At 42.2% G+C, this 21,649-nt stretch overlaps 1 protein-coding gene across 1 annotated transcript in view; it reads left to right on the top strand.

Annotated features, from left to right (window-relative positions):
• Positions 1-21,649, top strand: part of POLRMT (RNA polymerase mitochondrial) — a 367,345-nt gene that overhangs the window by 194,852 nt on the left and 150,844 nt on the right. Inside the window, exon 13 of the mRNA XM_053702843.1 lies at positions 5,315-5,494. Within this exon, the coding sequence (XP_053558818.1) occupies positions 5,315-5,494 (180 nt within the window). The remainder of the gene's footprint in view (positions 1-5,314; positions 5,495-21,649) is intronic.

The raw sequence follows: 21,649 nt of genomic DNA on the forward strand, positions 1-21,649 counted from the left end.
TCAGAGGTTTTTTTCCAGTTCCTGATACTAGGGAATGGAATAGGCAGTTAGTTTTCAGTTTTGAGGAAAGATTCCCCAAGTTAATGGGGCTATCTCTACTTCTGCTAAATATACTATTATTCTTATAGCAAATAGTATTTATTTTTTTCCTTCAGATGGTCATATCTTATTTAAGGAAAATTATTTTCAGGTACTTTTCTTAGACCTGTAATTTATTTGGCTGATGTTGCAATTGCTTCATCTTTCTGGTTGGATACTTTAAGATCAAGTATCGGATTATGATTTGTTTAGCATTGTTAAAAGGACAAAATCTACTACTCATTTGGAGTTCAGACTAAGTGCTTTTGTATTGTCTTGTTTTCTTGCATTTGTTGATTGTGCAAGTCCAGTGTGTTGACTGGTCCTTTAACTTAATTAACATGCTAATAATTTAATTTGTGTTGTCATTTTATTAAATATTTTCGCAAATGAGGTTTAATCTATGTCTTTAGCTATTTTAGCTAGAAGAACTTTGTGATTTCAATCTTGGAATGCTAATTTGATTTTTAAAATCCATATTTCTTTTTTTCCAAGATAATCAATTATTTGGTTCATAATTGGATTCAATTCTTTAACTGTTACTATGGGCTTTAAGATTGAGTTCTAAGACTAAAACTTTAAGCTTATATTAGTTTTCTGTTCTTACTAAGGAATGGAGTCCTGAATTCTTCCCCAAGTAACATGTTTATAATTGGAAGTTTTTTTCTTCATTCAATTAAGCTTTAGAGTCTGCTCCCCAAATTTGCATGTAGGTGCGGTTCTTATTCCAGCTTGGCTGGTAGGGGGCAGGTTAAGATTTTTTTGAAATTTGTTTGGTTCTATTCGGTCCAAACTTGTTAGACTTTGGGTACAGAATAGGAATTAGAGTAAAACCATCTGTGAGAAGTCTTTTTTCTCTATCGTATTCCAGCTATTCCAGTAAGACTAACACTTTCCTGAAGTGTGTTTCAGACCTATATGTTTTGGGTACTGGTGAAGCGCTGCTGGTCACCCGTTGGGGCTCAAGCGCTGCTCAGACCTGGAGTCTTCTGGGGTATTTATTCCAGTTCCATTTTTAGGAACTGGGTTTTGGGGTTTTATTCAAGACTATTCATTGTTCCAATGATAGAAAATCTTTTTGAATTGTCATATAAATGTACCATCTTTTAGAATGGTGTTTATATAGTCTATTCTGCCTTTTTGGTCAGTGATGGCATTATTTGTTTACATTAGATACAATAGATGCATATCTTAATTTTCTGTTTTCATTCAGATTATTTTTTCTGAGATTCTCTTTTGTTGACAAGCATTACCAATTTGTTGCTTTTCCTTCTGGTCTAGCGACAGCTCTAAGAATCTTTTCAAGGTTCTCAGTGTTTCTTATTTGGACGGTATTGTGGTACTGGCTCAGTCTTTTCATTTTGTGGAATCTCATACGATTCAACTTTGTCGTTTCTTCAAGACATAGTTAGAGGATCTTTTTATCAAAAGCTCCTTGATTTCTCACACAAGGGTCACCTTTTTTAGGTCTCCAGATAAATTGTGTCAATGTTTTTGTCTCTAACAGACAAGTGACAAGTGGGTTGGGTTCCGTTTGTCGGAACGTTCAGTCTCTATTATTTTCTTCAAGTTGCTATATATGCATGGAAGTTTTAGGTTTCATGGCTGCAGCATTGGATTCGATTCCCTTTGCTCATTTAGGAAACCTTTCCAGTTTCTTATACTGAATAATGGTGCAGGGATTCTAGGATATCACTTTTTATATCTTTGAATCCTAATGTTTAACTATCTTTGATTCGGTGGTTAAGATCACCATAATTTAGTTCTTCAGGTCTCTTCGGTTCTTTCAACCTGGACCATGATCTCTACAGATGCGAGTCTTTTAGGTTGGGAGGCTGTCTGAGGATCTCTGTCAGCACAAGGGGTTTGGAAATCTCAGGAGGCGAGATTACCATTTCATATTTTTGGAACTCCGTGCATTCTCAGAGTTTTTCAGTTTGGTTTCTTTTGAAGAAGACGTTTGTTTTTTCAGACAGACAATGTCACAACTGTGGCGTATGTCAATCATCAGGGTGGGACTATCAGTTCTTAGGCTGTGACAGAAGTATCTTGGATATTTGCTTGGGCTAAATCCAGCTCCTATCTAATGTCTTTGGTCTTTTTCCACAGGTATAGACAATTGGGAAGCGGATTATCTCTGTTAATCAAGCTTTTCATCCGGGAGAATGGTCCTTTTACCCAGATATGTTTTTCAATTTTTCAGATGTGAGGGTTTCCAGAAATAGATCTGTTGGTATCTCATCTAAACAAGGAACTTCCCAGGGGCCTATTCAGGTCCGGGGATCCTCAGGCGGAAGTAGTGTATGCATTGACACTTCTTTGGAATTATCAATCTGCCTATATTTTTTCATCTCTGGTTCTTCTTTTAAGAGTGATTTTCAAAATCATCAGAGAGCAATCTTTGGTGTGGCTGGTGGCTCTAGCATGGCCACACAGGTTTTGGTATATGGTTTTTGTTTGGATGTTCAGTTCCCAATCTTGGTTACTTCCATTAAGGCCAGACCTTATATCTTAACATTTGTTTTTTTCATCAGGAATTCAAATTATTAATTTGATGGTATGAAAATTTAACGCTTAGTACTTAGTCATAGAAGTTTCTCTGACTCAGTAATTAATACTATGTTGCAGGCTCGTAAATCTGTGTCTAGTAGGATTTATTATCGAGTTTGGAAGATTTACATCTCATGATGCTCTTCTTATGAATTCTCTTGGCATTCTTTTAGAATTCCTAGGATTTTTTAGTTTTTTCATAAGGTTTTGTCTGCATGTTCCTTGAAAGGACAAATCTCTGCTTTTCCTGTGCTGTTTCACAGTAAGAATTGCTAAATCTTTCTGATATTCATTGTTTTGTTCAGGCTTTGGTTCGTATCAAGCCTGTTATTAAGCTATTTTCTCCTCTTTGGAGTTTTAATTTGATTATGAAGGCTTTACAGGCTCTTCTGTGTGAGCATATGCTTTCTTTGGACATTAATTACTTTCATGGAAAGTATTGTTCTTTTTAGACATCTCTTCAGCTAGAACAGTTTTTGAATTATCTGTTCTTTCTTGTGAATCTCCTTGTTCTGATTTTTCATCAGGATAAGGTGGTTTTTGCTGTCCTCATTTCAATTTTCACCTAAATTGTGAATTCTAACAACATTAGTGGAGAAATTATTGTCTTTTCCTTGTGTCCTAATCCTAAGAATTCTTTGGTAAGATTCTTACATTCTTTGGATGTGGTAAGAGTTTTGAAATATTATGTTGAAGCTACTCAGATTTCAGACAGACTTCTAGTCTATTTGTTATCTTTTCTGGTTTTAGGAAGGTCAGAAGGCTTCTGCCATTTCTTTGGCATCTTGGTTAAAGCTTTTGATTCATCATGCTTATTTGGAGTCGGGTTAATCCCCGTCTCAGAGGATTACGTCTCATTCTACTAGGTCAGTTTCTACTTCCTGGGCTTTTTAAGAATGAAGCTTCTGTTGATCAGATTTGCAAAGCAATAACTTGGTCTTCTTTGCATATTTTTACTCAATTCTACCATTTTGATGTTTTCTCTTCTTTAGAAGCAGTTTTTGGTAAAATAGTACTTCAGGCAGCTGTTTCAGTTTGATTCTTCTGCTTATAATTTCAGTTTTTTTCATTATAGAAATTGAAACTTTTGATTTGGGTATTGGATTAATTTTTCAGCGGAATTGGCTGTCTTTATTTTATCCCTCCCTCTCTAGTGACTCTTGCGTGGAAGTTCCACATCTTGGGTATCTGCTATCCCATACGTCACTAGCTCATGGACTCTTGCTAATTACATGAAAGAAAACATAATTTATGTAAGAACTTACCTGATAAATTCATTTCTTTCATATTAGCAAGAGTCCATGAGGCCCACCCTTTTTGTGGTGGTTATGATTTTTTTGTATAAAGCACAATTATTCCAATTCCTTTTTTTGATGCTTTCGCTCCTTTCTTATCACCCCACTTCTTGACAATTTGTTAAACTGAATTGTGGGTGTGGCGAGGGGTGTATTTATAGGCATTTTAAGGTTTGGGAAACTTTGCCCCTCCTGGTAGGAATGTATATCCCATACGTCACTAGCTCATGGACTCTTGCTAATATGAAAGAAATGAATTTATCAGGTAAGTTCTTACATAAATTGTTTTTTGGAGGTTGGAAATATCCGATTCACTTTTATCAAATGACCATACATGGAGTGCAGAATTATTAGGCAAGTTGTATTTTTGAGGATTAATTTTATTATTGAACAACAACCTTCTTGCGACCCTGTTGACTATTTTGAATGAAACGCTTGATTGTTCGATGATCACGCTTCAGAAGCTTTGCCATTTTAAGAGTGCTGCATCCCTCTGCAAGATATCTCACTATTTTTGACTTTTCTGAGCCTGTCAAGTCCTACTTTTGACCCATTTTGCCAAAGGAAAGGAAGTTGCCTAATAATTATGCACACTTGATATAGGGTGTTGATGTCCTTAGACCACACCCCTTCTCATTACAGAGATGCACATCACCTAATATGCTTAATTGGTAGTAGGCTTTTGAGCCTATACAGCTTGGAGTAAGACAACATGCATAAAGAGGATGATGTGGTCAAAATACTCATTTGCCTAATAATTCTGCACTCCCTGTATACATCACCAACATTATGGACACTTATGCTTGATGTATAACATCTAATTATATTCTGTGCAGAGTTTATTTTATTTTATTGCATTTAATACTGTGTTATTTCTCTGTAAACTCTATTAAAGGGTATTGTAATATAACTGATTTACCAATGCTCTAATAATTATTGTCGCAATTCAATTGACACATTTTAACTGTGATATAGTTTAGCGCTGTTAAGATCTCATACTCTTTTCTCAACATATTTACCCTTGAGAAGCTGATAGCGAGGGCTTACCAGCTACTCTTTATTGTGCATCTTCAGCAGCTTCACTATCCTTTTAAATACTGATATCATTAGCGCCTCCCAGTAGTTTCCCTGTTTTTGACAGAGACACTACTTATAAATTCTTTTTTGTGTGTGTGTGTGAGGGTAATTTTTTTCTGATAGCATGACAAAGGAAGTCTACACTAATGTTGCAAAAAGAGTTGACTGTGGTAAGGTGTGAATTGCAGAGATTTTCATTTCTGGAATCGTAGAAATAAAACTTAGGCATAGGTTTTATAGAAACAGTTACAAAGGATTAATGAGTAGTGGGCACTGAACTTTATAGAATAACTCTTAACTTCCTATAACAATAGGTGGAGGCATTTCGGAAAAGAGACGCACAACATGGTGTGAGAATTGCTCAGGTCTTGGATGGATTCATCGGTCGTAAGGTGGTGAAGCAGACAGTAATGACGGTGGTGTATGGAGTGACTCGGTATGGGGGCCGGCTCCAGATAGAGAAGAGATTACGCGAACTGGAATCCTTTCCACAGGTTTGTGACCTTACATATCCCCTCTTATTTTCTTCCTAATGGGAAAGAGTCCACAGCCGCATTCATTACTTATAGGAAATAAGAACCTGGCCACCAGGAGGAGGCAAAGACCCACCAGCCAAAGCTTAAAATACTCCTCCCACCTCCCCTATCCCCCAGTCATTCTTTGCCTTTCGTCCCAGGAGGTTGGCAGAGAAGTGTCAAAGATTTTTATTATACTTTACTTTATTTTTCTATTTTGTCTCCTATGGAGGGTGCTACCCTTCGACACGAGACAGGAGTTTAAAGTAGTCCGGTCAGCCTCTCATGTGAGGGCCTGGGTGAAAGTGAGAGTCTGAAGATGCAGTGGGAGCTACCCCTGCGACACCATCCCGACTCGTATTCACAGCTCCTTTTCAGCACTTGGCGTTGCCGATCTTCGCTTCGCTACCTGCTGTCCTCTCTCAAGTCCATGGCGAAGGCGCTGCTACTAATTTGTCACACTTGAAGGGCCGTGTTCCTGTTCCATGGCGTGGATTCCGGTAAGATCGTTTCATATTATTACGTTGCTGTGATGTACTTTGTTATGACAGTTCAGTATGGGCCTCATTGACGCTCCTTCTGCTTCAATCTGGGTATCAAGGGATTATCTTCCTTCTCAGGACGATTAGTGAACAGGATTGAGTTGTTTATCATATTTCTTATGTGATCATCCTGCTGTGTGCGGGAATTTGAGCTCTGCGGCTGAGACATGTATCGTTTTGCTAGGCTTGACCTTGAGCTACGATTTTCCTTTTTCTCCGACTTGCTAGTTTGTTCTGGGGCCTAGTTTTACCGCCTTGTGAGTGGCACGCTTTTTGGATTTCGTGGGGCATCTGGTAACCGTGCGTGTTTACGCTTGGGTGGGTCTTCTCTCCCTTCCGCATTCCTGACCGAGTGGTGACGGAGGAAAGAGTCTGCTCCCTAAGACCTGGTCATAGGAGGTGGTGAGTGCCCCAGCCATTGTGGGTGTCGGGTGCCAGTTTCTTTTCCGAATTGCGTTGTCATATTTAAAGTCTTAGTCATGGAGGTTTCTAATGCAGTGGCTATTTTAGTATTTGATTCAGATTCGTCCACAGATGAAGACTGTAATTTGGTCCTGTTATCGCAAGTCTGCCAATCTTGTCTCATGTGCCTGCATGGTGTGCCGGGTCCCTTGGGCTCGGGGGACCCTGGACCTTCTGAGCCATCGGCACCTGGGGGCTCTGTTCCTCAGGAGGTGCCTTCCCAACCGCACACTACTTTTACCTTTGTGGGTGACCCCGATGTTAATGTCTCCTCCTCGCAGGGTGGATTTTTTACCCCAGAGATGGCGGGACATTTTCGTTTTAATATTTTAATGGCGTTGATTTGCCTGCGGGATCCTGAGGTTTCATTGCAGTTATGTGCTTGTCTGCCTATCCCGGACCGTGAATGGCATCATTTTGTTTCCCCCGGGGTGATTGTGCCCCCATGTTGTTCTTTTCGCTACAGGATTGGGCGGCTGTTTGTTCTATTGCGACGTCTGTTTGACTTATTGGGGGATCCTTTACTGTATCATCAGGGGATTTTTTTAGGGTTCTGTGCAGTAGACTAATGGGGTATGTTTTTTTCCCGGTCAGTCTAATGCGAGCTTTCCTAGTCGTTTTTCTGAAGGTTCAGGTCTCTGTCTGTCAGGTACTACAGAGCCATGGTTCCTTTTGGGCGGATGCCTGCGGTTGCCCTTGTTTGTTCTTTTTTCCGGTCTGGATTATTTACTTCTGGGTTTTTTTCTTCTCTATGGGAATTCTGGGATTGATAGACTTCTTTTTTTTCTTTTTTTTTAATAGAAATTGTTCCCAGGTTTTGTCCGGAATAATTTGTGTGCTTGTTAGTGACGCACGTTTTTCCTGGCTGGTCCGGCGGGACTTGCCGGTTCACTTGTTCATTTAAAAAAAAAAAAAAAAACTACGCTAATACTAAATTTAGACCAGTTCTGCTTCAGACATAGGACCGGTGGTGTATCACTGTGGTCCTTTGCAGCCCCGGTGGAGGGCTGTGGTATTTCTCCAACATAGGTGTGTCCGGTCCACGGCGTCATCCTTACTTGTGGGATATTCTCTTCCCCAACAGGAAATGGCAAAGAGCCCAGCAAAGCTGGTCACATGATCCCTCCTAGGCTCCGCCTACCCCAGTCATTCTCTTTGCCGTTGTACAGGCAACATCTCCACGGAGATGGCTTAGAGTTTTTTAGTGTTTAACTGTAGTTTTTATTATTCAATCAAGAGTTTGTTATTTTGAAATAGTGCTGGTATGTACTATTTACTCAGAAACAGAAAAGAGATGAAGATTTCTGTTTGTATGAGGAAAATGATTTTAGCAACCGTCACTAAAATCCATGGCTGTTCCACACAGGACTGTTGAGAGCAATTAACTTCAGTTGGGGGAACAGTGAGCAGTCTCTTGCTGCTTGAGGTATGACACATTCTAACAAGACGATGTAATGCTGGAAGCTGTCATTTTCCCTCTGGGATCCGGTAAGCCATGTTTATTACGATTGTAAATAAGGGCTTCAAAAAGGGCTTATTAAGACTGTAGACTTTTTTTGGGCTAAATCGATTGATTATTAACACATATTTAGCCTTGAGGAATCATTTTATCTGGGTATTTTGATATAATAATATCGGCAGGCACTGTTTTAGACACCTTATTCTTTAGGGGCTTTCCCAAAGCATAGGCAGAGCCTCATTTTCGCGCCGGTGTTGCGCACTTGTTTTTGAGAGGCATGGCATGCAGTCGCATGTGAGAGGAGCTCTGATACTTAGAAAAGACTTTCTGAAGGCGTCATTTGGTATCGTATTCCCCTTGGGGCTTGGTTGGGTCTCAGCAAAGCAGATACCAGGGACTGTAAAGGGGTTAAAGTTCAAAACGGCTCCGGTTCCGTTATTTTAAGGGTTAAAGCTTCCAAATTTGGTGTGCAATACTTTTAAGGCTTTAAGACACTGTGGTGAATTTTGAACAATTCCTTCATGTTTTTTCGCATTTGCAGTAATAAAGTGTGTTCAGTTTAAAATTTAAAGTGACAGTAACGGTTTTATTTTAAAACGTTTTTTGTACTTGTTATCAAGTTTATGCCTGTTTAACATGTCTGAACTACCAGATAGACTGTGTTCTGAATGTGGGGAAGCCAGAATTCCTATTCATTTAAATAAATGTGATTTATGTGACAATGACAATGATGCCCAAGATGATTCCTCAAGTGAGGGGAGTAAGCATGGTACTGCATCATTCCCTCCTTCGTCTACACGAGTCTTGCCCACTCAGGAGGCCCCTAGTACATCTAGCGCGCCAATATTCCTTACTATGCAACAATTAACGGCTGTAATGGATAATTCTGTCAAAAACATTTTAGCCAAAATGAACACTTATCAGCGTAAGCGCGACTGCTCTGTTTTAGATACTGAAGAGCATGACGACGCTGATATTAATATTTCTGAAGGGCCCCTAACTCAGTCTGATGGGGCCAGGGAGGTTTTGTCTGAGGGAGAAATTACTGATTCAGGGAACATTTCTCAACAAGCTGAACCTGATGTGATTGCATTTAAATTTAAGTTGGAACATCTCCGCATTCTGCTTAAGGAGGTATTATCCACTCTGGATGATTGTGACAAGTTGGTCATCCCAGAGAAACTATGTAAAATGGACAAGTTCCTAGAGGTGCCGGGGCTCCCAGAAGCTTTTCCTATACCCAAGCGGGTGGCGGACATTGTTAATAAAGAATGGGAAAGGCCCGGTATTCCTTTCGTCCCTCCCCCCATATTTAAAAAATTGTTTCCTATGGTCGACCCCAGAAAGGACTTATGGCAGACAGTCCCCAAGGTCGAGGGAGCGGTTTCCACTTTAAACAAACGCACCACTATACCCATAGAGGATAGTTGTGCTTTCAAAGATCCTATGGATAAAAAATTAGAAGGTTTGCTTAAAAAGATGTTTGTTCAGCAGGGTTACCTTCTACAACCAATTTCATGCATTGTCCCTGTCGCTACAGCCGCATGTTTCTGGTTCGATGAGCTGATAAAGGCGGTCGACAGTGATTCTCCTCCTTATGAGGAGATTATGGACAGAATCAATGCTCTCAAATTGGCTAATTCTTTCACCCTAGACGCCACTTTGCAATTGGCTAGGTTAGCGGCTAAGAATTCTGGGTTTGCTATTGTGGCGCGCAGAGCGCTTTGGTTGAAATCTTGGTCGGCTGATGCGTCTTCCAAGAACAAGCTACTTAACATTCCTTTCAAGGGGAAAACGCTGTTTGGCCCTGACTTGAAAGAGATTATCTCGGATATCACTGGGGGTAAGGGCCACGCCCTTCATCAGGATCGGCCTTTCAAGGCAAAAAATGAACCTAATTTTCGTCCCTTTCGTAGAAACGGACCAGCCCAAAGTGCTACGTCCTCTAAGCAAGAGGGTAATACTTCTCAAGCCAAGCCAGCTTGGAGACCAATGCAAGGCTGGAACAAGGGAAAGCAGGCCAAGAAACCTGCCACTGCTACCAAGACAGCATGAAATGTTGGCCCCCGATCCGGGACCGGATCTGGTGGGGGGCAGACTCTCTCTCTTTGCTCAGGCTTGGGCAAGAGATGTTCTGGATCCTTGGGCGCTAGAAATAGTCTCCCAAGGTTATCTTTTGGAATTCAAGGGACTTCCCCCAAGGGGGAGGTTCCACAGGTCTCAGTTGTCTTCAGACCACATAAAAAGACAGGCATTCTTACATTGTGTAGAAGACCTGTTAAAAATGGGAGTGATTCATCCCGTTCCATTAAGAGAACAAGGGATGGGGTTCTACTCCAATCTGTTTATAGTTCCCAAAAAAGAGGGAACGTTCAGACCAATCTTAGATCTCAAGATCTTAAACAAGTTTCTCAAGGTTCCATCGTTCAAGATGGAAACCATTCGAACTATTTTTCCTTCCATCCAGGAAGGTCAATTCATGACCACGGTGGATTTAAAGGATGCGTATCTACATATTCCTATCCACAAGGAACATCATCGGTTCCTGAGGTTCGCATTCCTGGACAAACATTACCAGTTTGTGGCGCTTCCTTTCGGATTAGCCACTGCTCCAAGGATTTTCACAAAGGTACTAGGGTCCCTTCTAGCTGTGCTAAGACCAAGGGGCATTGCTGTAGTACCTTACTTGGACGACATTCTGATTCAAGCGTCGTCCCTTCCTCAAGCAAAGGCTCACACGGACATTGTCCTGGCCTTTCTCAGATCTCACGGATGGAAAGTGAACGTGGAAAAGAGTTCTCTATCTCCGTCAACAAGGGTTCCCTTCTTGGGAACAATAATAGACTCCTTAGAAATGAGGATTTTTCTGACAGAGGCCAGAAAAACAAAACTTCTAGACTCTTGTCGGATACTCCATTCCGTTCCTCTTCCTTCCATAGCTCAGTGCATGGAAGTGATCGGGTTGATGGTAGCGGCAATGGACATAGTTCCTTTTGCACGCATTCATCTAAGACCATTACAACTGTGCATGCTCAGTCAGTGGAATGGGGACTATACAGACTTGTCTCCGAAGATACAAGTAAATCAGAGGACCAGAGACTCACTCCGTTGGTGGCTGTCCCTGGACAACCTGTCACGAGGGATGACATTCCGCAGACCAGAGTGGGTCATTGTCACGACCGACGCCAGTCTGATGGGCTGGGGCGCGGTCTGGGGATCCCTGAAAGCTCAGGGTCTTTGGTCTCGGGAAGAATCTCTTCTACCGATAAATATTCTGGAACTGAGAGCGATATTCAATGCTCTCAAGGCTTGGCCTCAGCTAGCGAGGGCCAAGTTCATACGGTTTCAATCAGACAACATGACAACTGTTGCGTACATCAACCATCAGGGGGGAACAAGGAGTTCCCTGGCGATGGAAGAAGTGACCAAAATCATTCTATGGGCGGAGTCTCACTCCTGCCACCTGTCTGCTATCCACATCCCAGGAGTGGAAAATTGGGAAGCGGATTTTCTGAGTCGTCAGACATTGCATCCGGGGGAGTGGGAACTCCATCCGGAAATCTTTGCCCAAGTCACTCAGCTGTGGGGCATTCCAGACATGGATCTGATGGCCTCTCGTCAGAACTTCAAAGTTCCTTGCTACGGGTCCAGATCCAGGGATCCCAAGGCGGCTCTAGTGGATGCACTAGTAGCACCTTGGACCTTCAAACTAGCTTATGTGTTCCCGCCGTTTCCTCTCATCCCCAGGCTGGTAGCCAGGATCAATCAGGAGAGGGCGTCGGTGATCTTGATAGCTCCTGCGTGGCCACGCAGGACTTGGTACGCAGATCTGGTGAATATGTCATCGGCTCCTCCTTGGAAGCTACCTTTGAGACGAGACCTTCTTGTTCAGGGTCCGTTCGAACATCCGAATCTGGTTTCACTCCAGCTGACTGCTTGGAGATTGAACGCTTGATCTTATCGAAGCGAGGATTCTCAGATTCTGTTATCGATACTCTTGTTCAGGCCAGAAAGCCTGTAACTAGAAAGATTTACCACAAAATTTGGAAAAAATATATCTGTTGGTGTGAATCTAAAGGATTCCCTTGGGACAAGGTTAGGATTCCTAGGATTCTATCCTTCCTTCAAGAAGGATTGGAAAAAGGATTATCTGCAAGTTCCCTGAAGGGACAGATTTCTGCCTTGTCTGTGTTACTTCACAAAAAGCTGGCCGCTGTGCCAGATGTTCAAGCCTTTGTTCAGGCTCTGGTTAGAATTAAGCCTGTTTACAAACCTTTGACTCCTCCTTGGAGTCTCAATTTAGTTCTTTCAGTTCTTCAGGGGGTTCCGTTTGAACCCTTGCATTCCGTTGATATTAAGTTATTATCTTGGAAAGTTTTGTTTTTAGTTGCAATTTCTTCTGCTAGAAGAGTTTCAGAATTATCTGCTCTGCAGTGTTCTCCTCCTTATCTGGTGTTCCATGCAGATAAGGTGGTTTTACGTACTAAACCTGGTTTTCTTCCAAAAGTTGTTTCTAACAAAAACATTAACCAGGAGATTATCGTACCTTCTCTGTGTCCGAAACCAGTTTCAAAGAAGGAACGTTTGTTGCACAATTTGGATGTTGTTCGCGCTCTAAAATTCTATTTAGATGCTACAAAGGATTTTAGACAAACATCTTCCTTGTTTGTTGTTTATTCCGGTAAAAGGAGAGGTCAAAAAGCAACTTCTACCTCTCTCTCTTTTTGGATTAAAAGCATCATCAGATTGGCTTACGAGACTGCCGGACGGCAGCCTCCCGAAAGAATCACAGCTCATTCCACTAGGGCTGTGGCTTCCACATAGGCCTTCAAGAACGAGGCTTCTGTTGATCAGATATGTAGGGCAGCGACTTGGTCTTCACTGCACACTTTTACCAAATTTTACAAGTTTGATACTTTTGCTTCTTCTGAGGCTATTTTTGGGAGAAAGGTTTTGCAAGCCGTGGTGCCTTCCATTTAGGTGACCTGATTTGCTCCCTCCCTTCATCCGTGTCCTAAAGCTTTGGTATTGGTTCCCACAAGTAAGGATGACGCCGTGGACCGGACACACCTATGTTGGAGAAAACAGAATTTATGTTTACCTGATAAATTACTTTCTCCAACGGTGTGTCCGGTCCACGGCCCGCCCTGGTTTTTTTAATCAGGTCTGATGATTTATTTTCTTTAACTACAGTCACCACGGTACCATATGGTTTCTCCTATGCAAATATTCCTCCTTAACGTCGGTCGAATGACTGGGGTAGGCGGAGCCTAGGAGGGATCATGTGACCAGCTTTGCTGGGCTCTTTGCCATTTCCTGTTGGGGAAGAGAATATCCCACAAGTAAGGATGACGCCGTGGACCGGACACACCGTTGGAGAAAGTAATTTATCAGGTAAACATAAATTCTGTTTTTGTAGCGATTGTGACATTCGATATGCTTTTTGACTCTTGGTCATGGTCTAGTTTGTTCGATACTTGGACTCTTTAGGGTTCTGGCACAAGCTTGAAGGATATGTGATGTAGTGTTTCGCTCCATCGTTTCTGCAGTAGAAGGTTGTGGGTTTGATCTCAGGCGTAAAGCGCTTGTCTTCTGATCTGAAGTATCCTGGTGGCTGCTATTCCACGGCGGTAGTCGTTTCTCAAGGGCCCTCCAGAGGTGGTTGGTTTCACTGTCTTCGCCTCTGGGAGTGTTAATGCTCGGTTTATGTGGTTCTCCTTTTTGTCAGGTGCAGCCACTAGGGTTCGTAGGTCACTAAGTAGCACCTTTTTAGGGTTTAGGACCAGGTTGACCCTCTGTTCCTAGGATTCTAGGGTCTGTAGGATTTAGTGCTGCGGTTTCATCGCAGTGTCGTCTCTGCAGAGATTGTAGGTTGGATCAGACTCAGGGAGTTTTAAGTTGGGTCATCCCTATTAGGCTCAGTGGGTTTAGAGCTCCGGCGGTCTGGTTCCTCCTATCTCGTTGTACCTAGGTTCTTCCTTGGAGCTTGGGATTGAAATTAGGATGCGTTCCTTTGTCTCTCCTTTATGGGGAGTTTGGAAGTCTCCGGTTAACTACCTGGTTGTGAAGACTGAGCTTGGGGTTTTTCTCTGAGGCCCTGCTGTTCACCTTATGGCCTGATTTCATTTTCGACCTGTGGGGTCAGTGACAGTGTGTTGGGATTTTTCCCCGCTTCTGCGTTTAGCTGTCTGACGGACTAGCTTAGGGGGCTCGAGAGATTCTCTCAGAGGTTTCACCCAGTTAGTCGTTCTCCTATGGCTTTTGCCAGTCCTCCTTGGTGGGGGGCGCCCTTTGGGTGCTCTGTGTCTGGGTAATCATCCTCAGATGATTACAGAGGTGTGGGGACGAGTATTTTTTTATCTCATGTTTTCCACCGGGGCCTTTTTTGTCTCTCCTGTAGAGTGATGGGTTCCGGTGGTCCATGTTTTTCAGAGACGGGCTGGCCGTTGGGATTCTTGTTACCCATTTCTGGGTGGCTTATCTCAGGGTTCTGGTCGTTTTTTATTCTTAGGTGACTGTTTAATCCTCCCTGTTTTTCTTGAGTGGAGGTGTGTGCTACTTTGCTCGTTGTTGCGGCCTGTTGGCTTGTCTAGCTACCGGTCAATGGATGGGTTGTGTTCGCAGCACTGCACTAATCCTAACTAACTTTATTGGCCGCGTGAACTGAATTGCTTTGGTGTTCAGCTCTGTGGCCTGTAGTGGTTGGGCTGTCTTGGTTGTACAAGAGCAAGGTGGGGTTTTTCCTTGTCAAGGGGAGGCTCCGCTGTTGCTCGAACCACTAGCTTCTCCATTCTGTCCGGCATCTGTTTCATTGACGATCTCTGGATTTAATACATGCTGGTACGGCACCCCCAGTCTCCTGTGGTCTGGGGTGCGGGTCTGGGTTTTGGTTTCTCCGGTTAGCTGGTAGGGGTTTTTCCCTTGGTGTCCGGGTTTTCATAGGAGTGCCCTTGGTTCCTGCTGTTTAGCAGTTTGGACGCTGTATGGTCCTTGAGATCTGTTTGTTCCCTTTGGGTTTTTTTCTAGTATTCTGCTGCGGTTCCTGTCATTGGGACCTGGTTCAGTGTACGTCTGCCCACTGGAGTGGGTTATTTCTTTCTAATGACACGGAGTCCACGGATCATCTAATTACTATTGGGAATATCACTCCTGCCCAGCAGGAGACGGCAAAGAGCACCACAGCAAAGCTGTTAAATATCACCTCCCTTCTATCCAACCCCCAGTCATTCTCTTTGCCTATGTTAGTGTAAGAAAGTGGTAAAGTTAGGTGTCTGAAAAGATTCTTCAATCAAGAGTTTATTATTTTATTTGCAGTACTAGTATGTGCTGTTTTTCCTCCGGGGTGTAGCTGTAGTCCATTTCAGTCTCTTCAGTAGAGCATTGGTGGTTTTTAAGCAAAGGGAACTTGTGGGACATAATTCTCACTGCGCCTCCCTCATATTTACATAAAAGTTGCTGCTCTTATTATTATTTTTCACAGGTCAATGTTAGGGAAAGGACCTCTCCAAACCTTGTGAGCTGCCTTGCTGCCAGGCAGATTTATTGAGGTAAGTGCTAATTTATTTTCTTCAGCTGCTTTAAGGAAAACACATGGCACTTTACTATTTCCCTGACAGGGATTTTTAATACATTACTCCTAGTGTTGTAAAGGGGATTATATATGGCAGTATTTGGGACTTGAGGAGAACTTGGCTCATTTTGGTGGTTTTGTTTATGTTTTTTTGCATTAAGATGTCTGCGGAGACGTTATTTTTGACACGGGGCTTGTGTGAGGTTAAAATGTATCTCTTGTGCACTTGTTATTCTCTCACTTCCTGTATATGGAGGAGAGATATCTGCATCTTAACGTTTTTCAAGTTTAACTGTAATTTGTTAGCCTGTTATTACTAAAACAGATCCAGTTTGGATTCCGGTTTTAAAAAATAAAGCAGTTTCTTTTTAAATAGGCACCTCAGCAAAGCTATTGCTGAGGTGTAGAGGCTGTTTGATGTGTTAAGACGTTTTTGTTACTCAATATCTTGTAATATAAAGCATTTTCGTTTTTGTATTTGTTCAAAAAATAAAGCAGTTTCGTTTTTTGCATTGCATCAAAAATAAAGCAGTTTCATTTTAACATTTAAAGAAACAGGAACGTTTTTTTCTTTTATTTAAATTGTTCATTATTTAATTATTTATATTTATTCTGTTAAGATAGACCAATACTCTGTTACAAATTACAGATGTCCTTTATGTTTGAATGCTAATATTGAGCCACCAATTCCTTTTTGTTCCTCATGTGTTAAATCTTAAGGATACATTTTTTGAGCCTATATTGTCTAAGACGGATGCTGTCCAGGAGTCTTCTGACAATGTGCAAGATATGCCGCATTTTTCTGCTCTGGTGTTCCAAGTTTTAGTACCCATTAATTTCAGTGCCCTGCGCTTCTTCTCAAGCTCCGGCTGGGGTCTCCTTGTAAGACATTGCTTCCCTCATGTCTTCTGCAGTTTCTGATAAGTTGTCTGCTTTTCCCATGCTACAGGGAAAGCGCAAGAGGAAGTCTAAAGAATCAGTGTGTAAGGTATCTGACTCGGTCGTGGCTATTCCAAATGTTTCCTCTCATAAATCTGATGAGGATTTTTCTGTAGCATCTGAGGGTGAAATCTCAGATTCTGACAGTGTAATTCCTTCCTCTGATGCTGAAGTTGAATCATTCAGGTTTAAGCTGGAACACCTCCGTTTACTACTCAAGGAGGTTTTGGCTACTCTGGACGACTCTGACTCTACTGTCATTGTCAACCCTTAAAAGTCTAGTAAACTTACAAGTATTATGATGTACCTTCCATGCTTATATATAAAAAGAGAGAGAGATGCACTCAGCTGAGACAGAACAAAAGCTAGAAAAACTTCTGTGCCTGTTCATTTTCAGTGCCATTCAGGGTGCGTACTCTTTTAGCACACTATGCCCCTTCACAGAGAAAAAATATCCTGTAGCATATCAGTCTGATCCTGCCCAATTACAGTCCAGCACCAAAATACCAGGCAATTCTTCTCTGAACAAGAGAAACAACCACCCCAGACGATCGTTTCAGCCTTATTTGGGCCTTGTTAGTGAGGTGCAGTCGCATCTCTCTAAGGGCATGTGTGCAAGGAGTCCATGTCTTGTTTCCCCTTTTACTATTAGGGAGACCCAAGAGCAATTTGCATAAATATAAAAAGAGAGAGAGATGCACTCAGCTGAGACAGAACAAAAGCTAGAAAAACTTCAGTGCCTCTTCATTTTAGGGTGCCACTCAGGGTGCATACTCTTTTAGCACATTATGCCTCTTCACAGAGAAAAAATATCCTGTAGCATATCAGTCTGATCCTGCTCAATGACAGTCCAGCACCGAAATACCAGGCAATTATTCTCTGAACAAGAGAAACAACAACCCCAGACAATCGTTTCGGCCTTATTTGGGCCTCGTCTGGTTTCCCCTTTTACTCTTAGGGAGACCCAAGAGCAATTTGCATAAATATAAAAAGAGAGAGAGAGATGCACTCAGCTGAGACAGAACAAAAGCTAGAAAAACTTCTGTGCCTGTTCATTTTCAGTCCACACTATGCACCTGAGTGCATCTCTCTCTTTTTATATTTACGCAAATTGCTCTTGGGTCTCCCTAAGAGTAAAAGGGGAAACCAGACGTGGACTCCTTGCCCACATGCCCTTAGAGAGATGCGACTGCACCTCACTGACGGGGCTCACAGAAGGCCGAAACGATCGTCTGGGGTTGTTGTTTCTCTTGTTTAGAAAAGAATTGCCTGGTATTTCGGTGCTGGACTGTCATTGGGCAGGGTCAGACTGATATGCTACAGGATATTTTTTCTCTATGAAGGGGCATAGTGCCGAACAATCGTCTGAGGTTGTTGTTTCTCTTGTTCAGAGAAGAATTGCCTGGTATTGATTCTCAAATGGGGACAGCCGGATCTCTTGGCATCTCGTCAGAATGCCAAGCTCCCGAGGTACGGGTCGAGGTCAAGGGACCCTCAGGCGGTTCTGATAGATGCTCTGGCAGTTCCTTGGAATTTCAATCTTGCATACCTATTTCCTCCGTTCACTGTCATTGCTCGGATCAAGCAAGAGAGGGCGTCGGTAATTCTCATTGCTCCGGCGTGGCCTCGCAGGATTTGGTATGCAGACCTAGTGGAGATGTCATCTCTCCCTCTTTGGAAACTTCCTCTAAGAAAGGACCTTCTACTTCAAGGGCTCTTCCTTCATCCAAATCTAGTTTCTCTGAAGCTGACTGCTTGGAGATTGGATGCTTAATTTTATCTAAGCGTGGTTTTTCAGCTCCTTGAAAGGTCAAATTTCTGCCTTATCTATTTTGTTAGATAAACGTCTGGCAGAGGTACCAGATGTTTAATCGTTCTGTCAGGCCTTGGTCAGAATCAGGCCTGTGTTCAAACTTGTTACTCTTCCCTGGAGTCTTAATCTTGATCTTAAGGTTCTTCAGCAGGCTCCTTTTGAACCTATGCATTCCATAGATATTAAGTTATCTTGGAAAGTTTTTTTTCTTGTTGCTATTTCTTCTGCTCGTAGAGTCTCTGAACTTTACAGCATGAGTTTTCCTATCTTATCTTTCACTCGGATAAGGTTGTTTTATGTACTAAATTGGGTTTTCTTCCTAAAGTAGTTTCAGATCGGAACTTTAAACAGGAGATTGTTGTTCCTTCTTTATGTCCTAATCCTCCTCCTCATAAGGAACGTCTTCTGCACAACCTAGATGTGGTTCGTGCTCTAAAATTCTATTTCTCTTGTAAGGTGTATCCAGTCCACGGATCATCCATTACTTGTGGGATATTCTCATTCCCAACAGGAAGTTGCAAGAGGACACCCACAGCAGAGCTGTCTATATAGCTCCTCCCCTAACTGCCATATCCAGTCATTCTCTTGCAACTCTCAACAAACATGGAGGTAGTAAGAGAGAAGTGGTGAAATGTAGCTGTTATTTTGCTTCAATCAAAAGTTTATTATTTTTAAATGGTACCGGAGTTGTACTATTTTGTTCCAGGCAGAAAAATAGAAGAATCTGCCTGTGATTTCTATGATCTTAGCAGGTTGTAACTAAGATCCATTGCTGTTCTCACACATGACTGAAGAGAGAGATAACTTCAGCGGGGGAATGGCGTGCAGGTTATCCTGCTATGAGGTATGTGCAGTTAAGATTTTTCTAGAAGATGTGAATACTTAGAAAATGCTGCTGATGCCAAATTTATGTAAGGTAAGCCTGACTACAGTGATTTAATAGCGACTGGTATCATGCTTACTTTCTGAGGTAATACTCTTTTATATTTACAATATAAAACGTTTGCTGGCATGTTTAAACGTTTTTATATATATGTTGGTGATAAAACTTTATTGGGGCCTAGTTTTTTCCACAGGCTTCCTGAGGCTTTCCACTGTGTTACTATGAGTGGGAGGGGCCTAATTTAGCGCTTTTTTTGCGCAGTAACTTTTACAGACTGAGACATCCAGCTTCCTCCAGGAGTCCCCTGAATGCTATCAGACATCTCTAAAGGGCTCTTAGGCTTTCCAAAATCGTTTGTTGGGGAAGGTAGGCCCACAGCAAGGCTGTGGCAGTTTGGTGTGACTGTTAAAAAACGTCTATATCGTTTTTTTGATCCGTTTTTTGAACTAAGGGGTTAATCATCCATTTGCAAGTGGGTGCAATGCTCTGTTAGCTTATTATACACACTGTAAAAATTTCATTTGATTTACTGCCTTTTTTCACTGTTTTTCAAATTCTGACAATTTGTTTCTCTTAAAGGCACAGTACCGTTTTTTATATTTGCTTGTTAACTTGATTTAAAGTGTTTTCCAAGCTTGCTAGTCTCATTGCTAGTCTGTACAAACATGTCTGACATAGAGGAAACTCCTTGTTCATTATGTTTAAAAGCCATTGTGGAACCCCCTCTTAGAATGTGTACCAAATGTACTGATTTCACTTTAAGTAATAAAGATCATATTCTGTCTTTAAAAAAATTATCACTAGAGGAATCTGACGAGGGGGAAGTTATGCCGACTAACTCTCCCCACGTGTCAGATCCTTTGACTCCCGCTCATGGGACTCATGCTCAAATGGCGCCAAGTACATCTAGGGCGCCCATAGCGTTTACTTTACAAGACATGACGGCATTCATGGATAATACACTGTCAGCGGTATTAGCCAGACTACCTGAATTTAGAGGAAAGCGAGATAGCTCTGGAGTTAGACTAAATACAGAGCATACTGACGCTTTAAGAGCTATGTCTGATACTTCCTCACAATATGCAGAAGCTGAAGAAGGAGAGCTTCTTTCTGTGGGTGATGTTTCTGACTCAGGGAAGATGATGCAACCTGATTCTGATATCTCTACATTTAAATTTAAGCTTGAACACCTCCGCGTGTTACTCAGGGAGGTTTTAGCTGCTCTGAATGACTGTGATACAATTGCAGTGCCAGAGAAATTGTGTAGACTGGATAAATACTATGCAGTGCCGGTGTACACTGATGTTTTTCCAATACCTAAAAGGTTTACAGAAATTATTACTAAGGAATGGGATAGACAAGGTGTGCCGTTCTCTCCCCCTCCTATTTTTAGAAAAATGTTTCCAATAGACGCCACCACACGGGACTTATGGCAGACAGTTCCTAAGGTGGAGGGAGCAGTTTCTACTCTAGCAAAGCGTACTACTATCCCTGTCGAGGGCAGTTGTGCTTTCTTAGATCCAATGGATAAAAAGTTAGAGGGTTACCTTAAGAAAATGTTTATTCAACAAGGTTTTATCCTACAGCCCCTTGCATGCATTGCTCCTGTCACTGCTTCTGCGGCGTTCTGGTTTGAGTCTCTGGAAGAGGTTTTACAGGTAGCGACTCCATTGGATGACATACTTGACAAGCTTAGAGCACTTAAGCTAGCCAATTCTTTTGTTTCTGATGCCATTGTTCATTTGATTAAACTAACGGCTAAGAATTCTGGTTTTGCTATCCAGGCGCGCAGAGCGCTATGGCTTAAATCATGGTCAGCTGACGTTACTTCAAAGTCAAAGCTGCTTAACATTCCCTTCAAGGGGCAGACCCTATTCGGGAATGGTTTGAAGGAGATTATTGCTGATATCACTGGAGGAAAAGGTCATGCCCTTCCTCAGGATAGGTCCAAATCAAGGGCCAAACAGTCTAATTTTCGTGCCTTTCGAAACTTCAAGGCAAGTGCGGCATCAACTTCCTCTAATGCTAAACAAGAGGGAACTTTTTCTCAGTCCAAGACGGTCTGGAGACCTAACCAGACCTGGAACAAGGGTAAGCAGGCCAAAAAGCCTGCTGCTGCCTGTAAGACAGCATGAAGGAACGGCCCCCTATCCGGTAACGGATCTAGTAGGGGGCAAACTTTCGCTCTTCGCCCAGGCGTGGGCAAGAGATGTCCAGGATCCCTGGGCATTGGAAATTATATCCCAGGGATATCTTCTGGACTTCAAGGCTTCCCCCCCAAAAGGGAGATTTCACCTTTCTCAATTATCTGCAAACCAGATAAAGAGAGAGGCATTCTTACACTGTGTACAAGACCTCCTAGTTATGGGAGTGATCCATCCAGTTCCAAAAGAGGAACAGGGACAGGGATTTTACTCAAATCTGTTTGTAGTTCCCAAAAAAGAGGGAACCTTCAGACCAATTTTG

Source organism: Bombina bombina, chromosome 2, assembly GCF_027579735.1.
Source record: "Bombina bombina isolate aBomBom1 chromosome 2, aBomBom1.pri, whole genome shotgun sequence".
Lineage (NCBI taxonomy): Eukaryota > Metazoa > Chordata > Amphibia > Anura > Bombinatoridae > Bombina > Bombina bombina.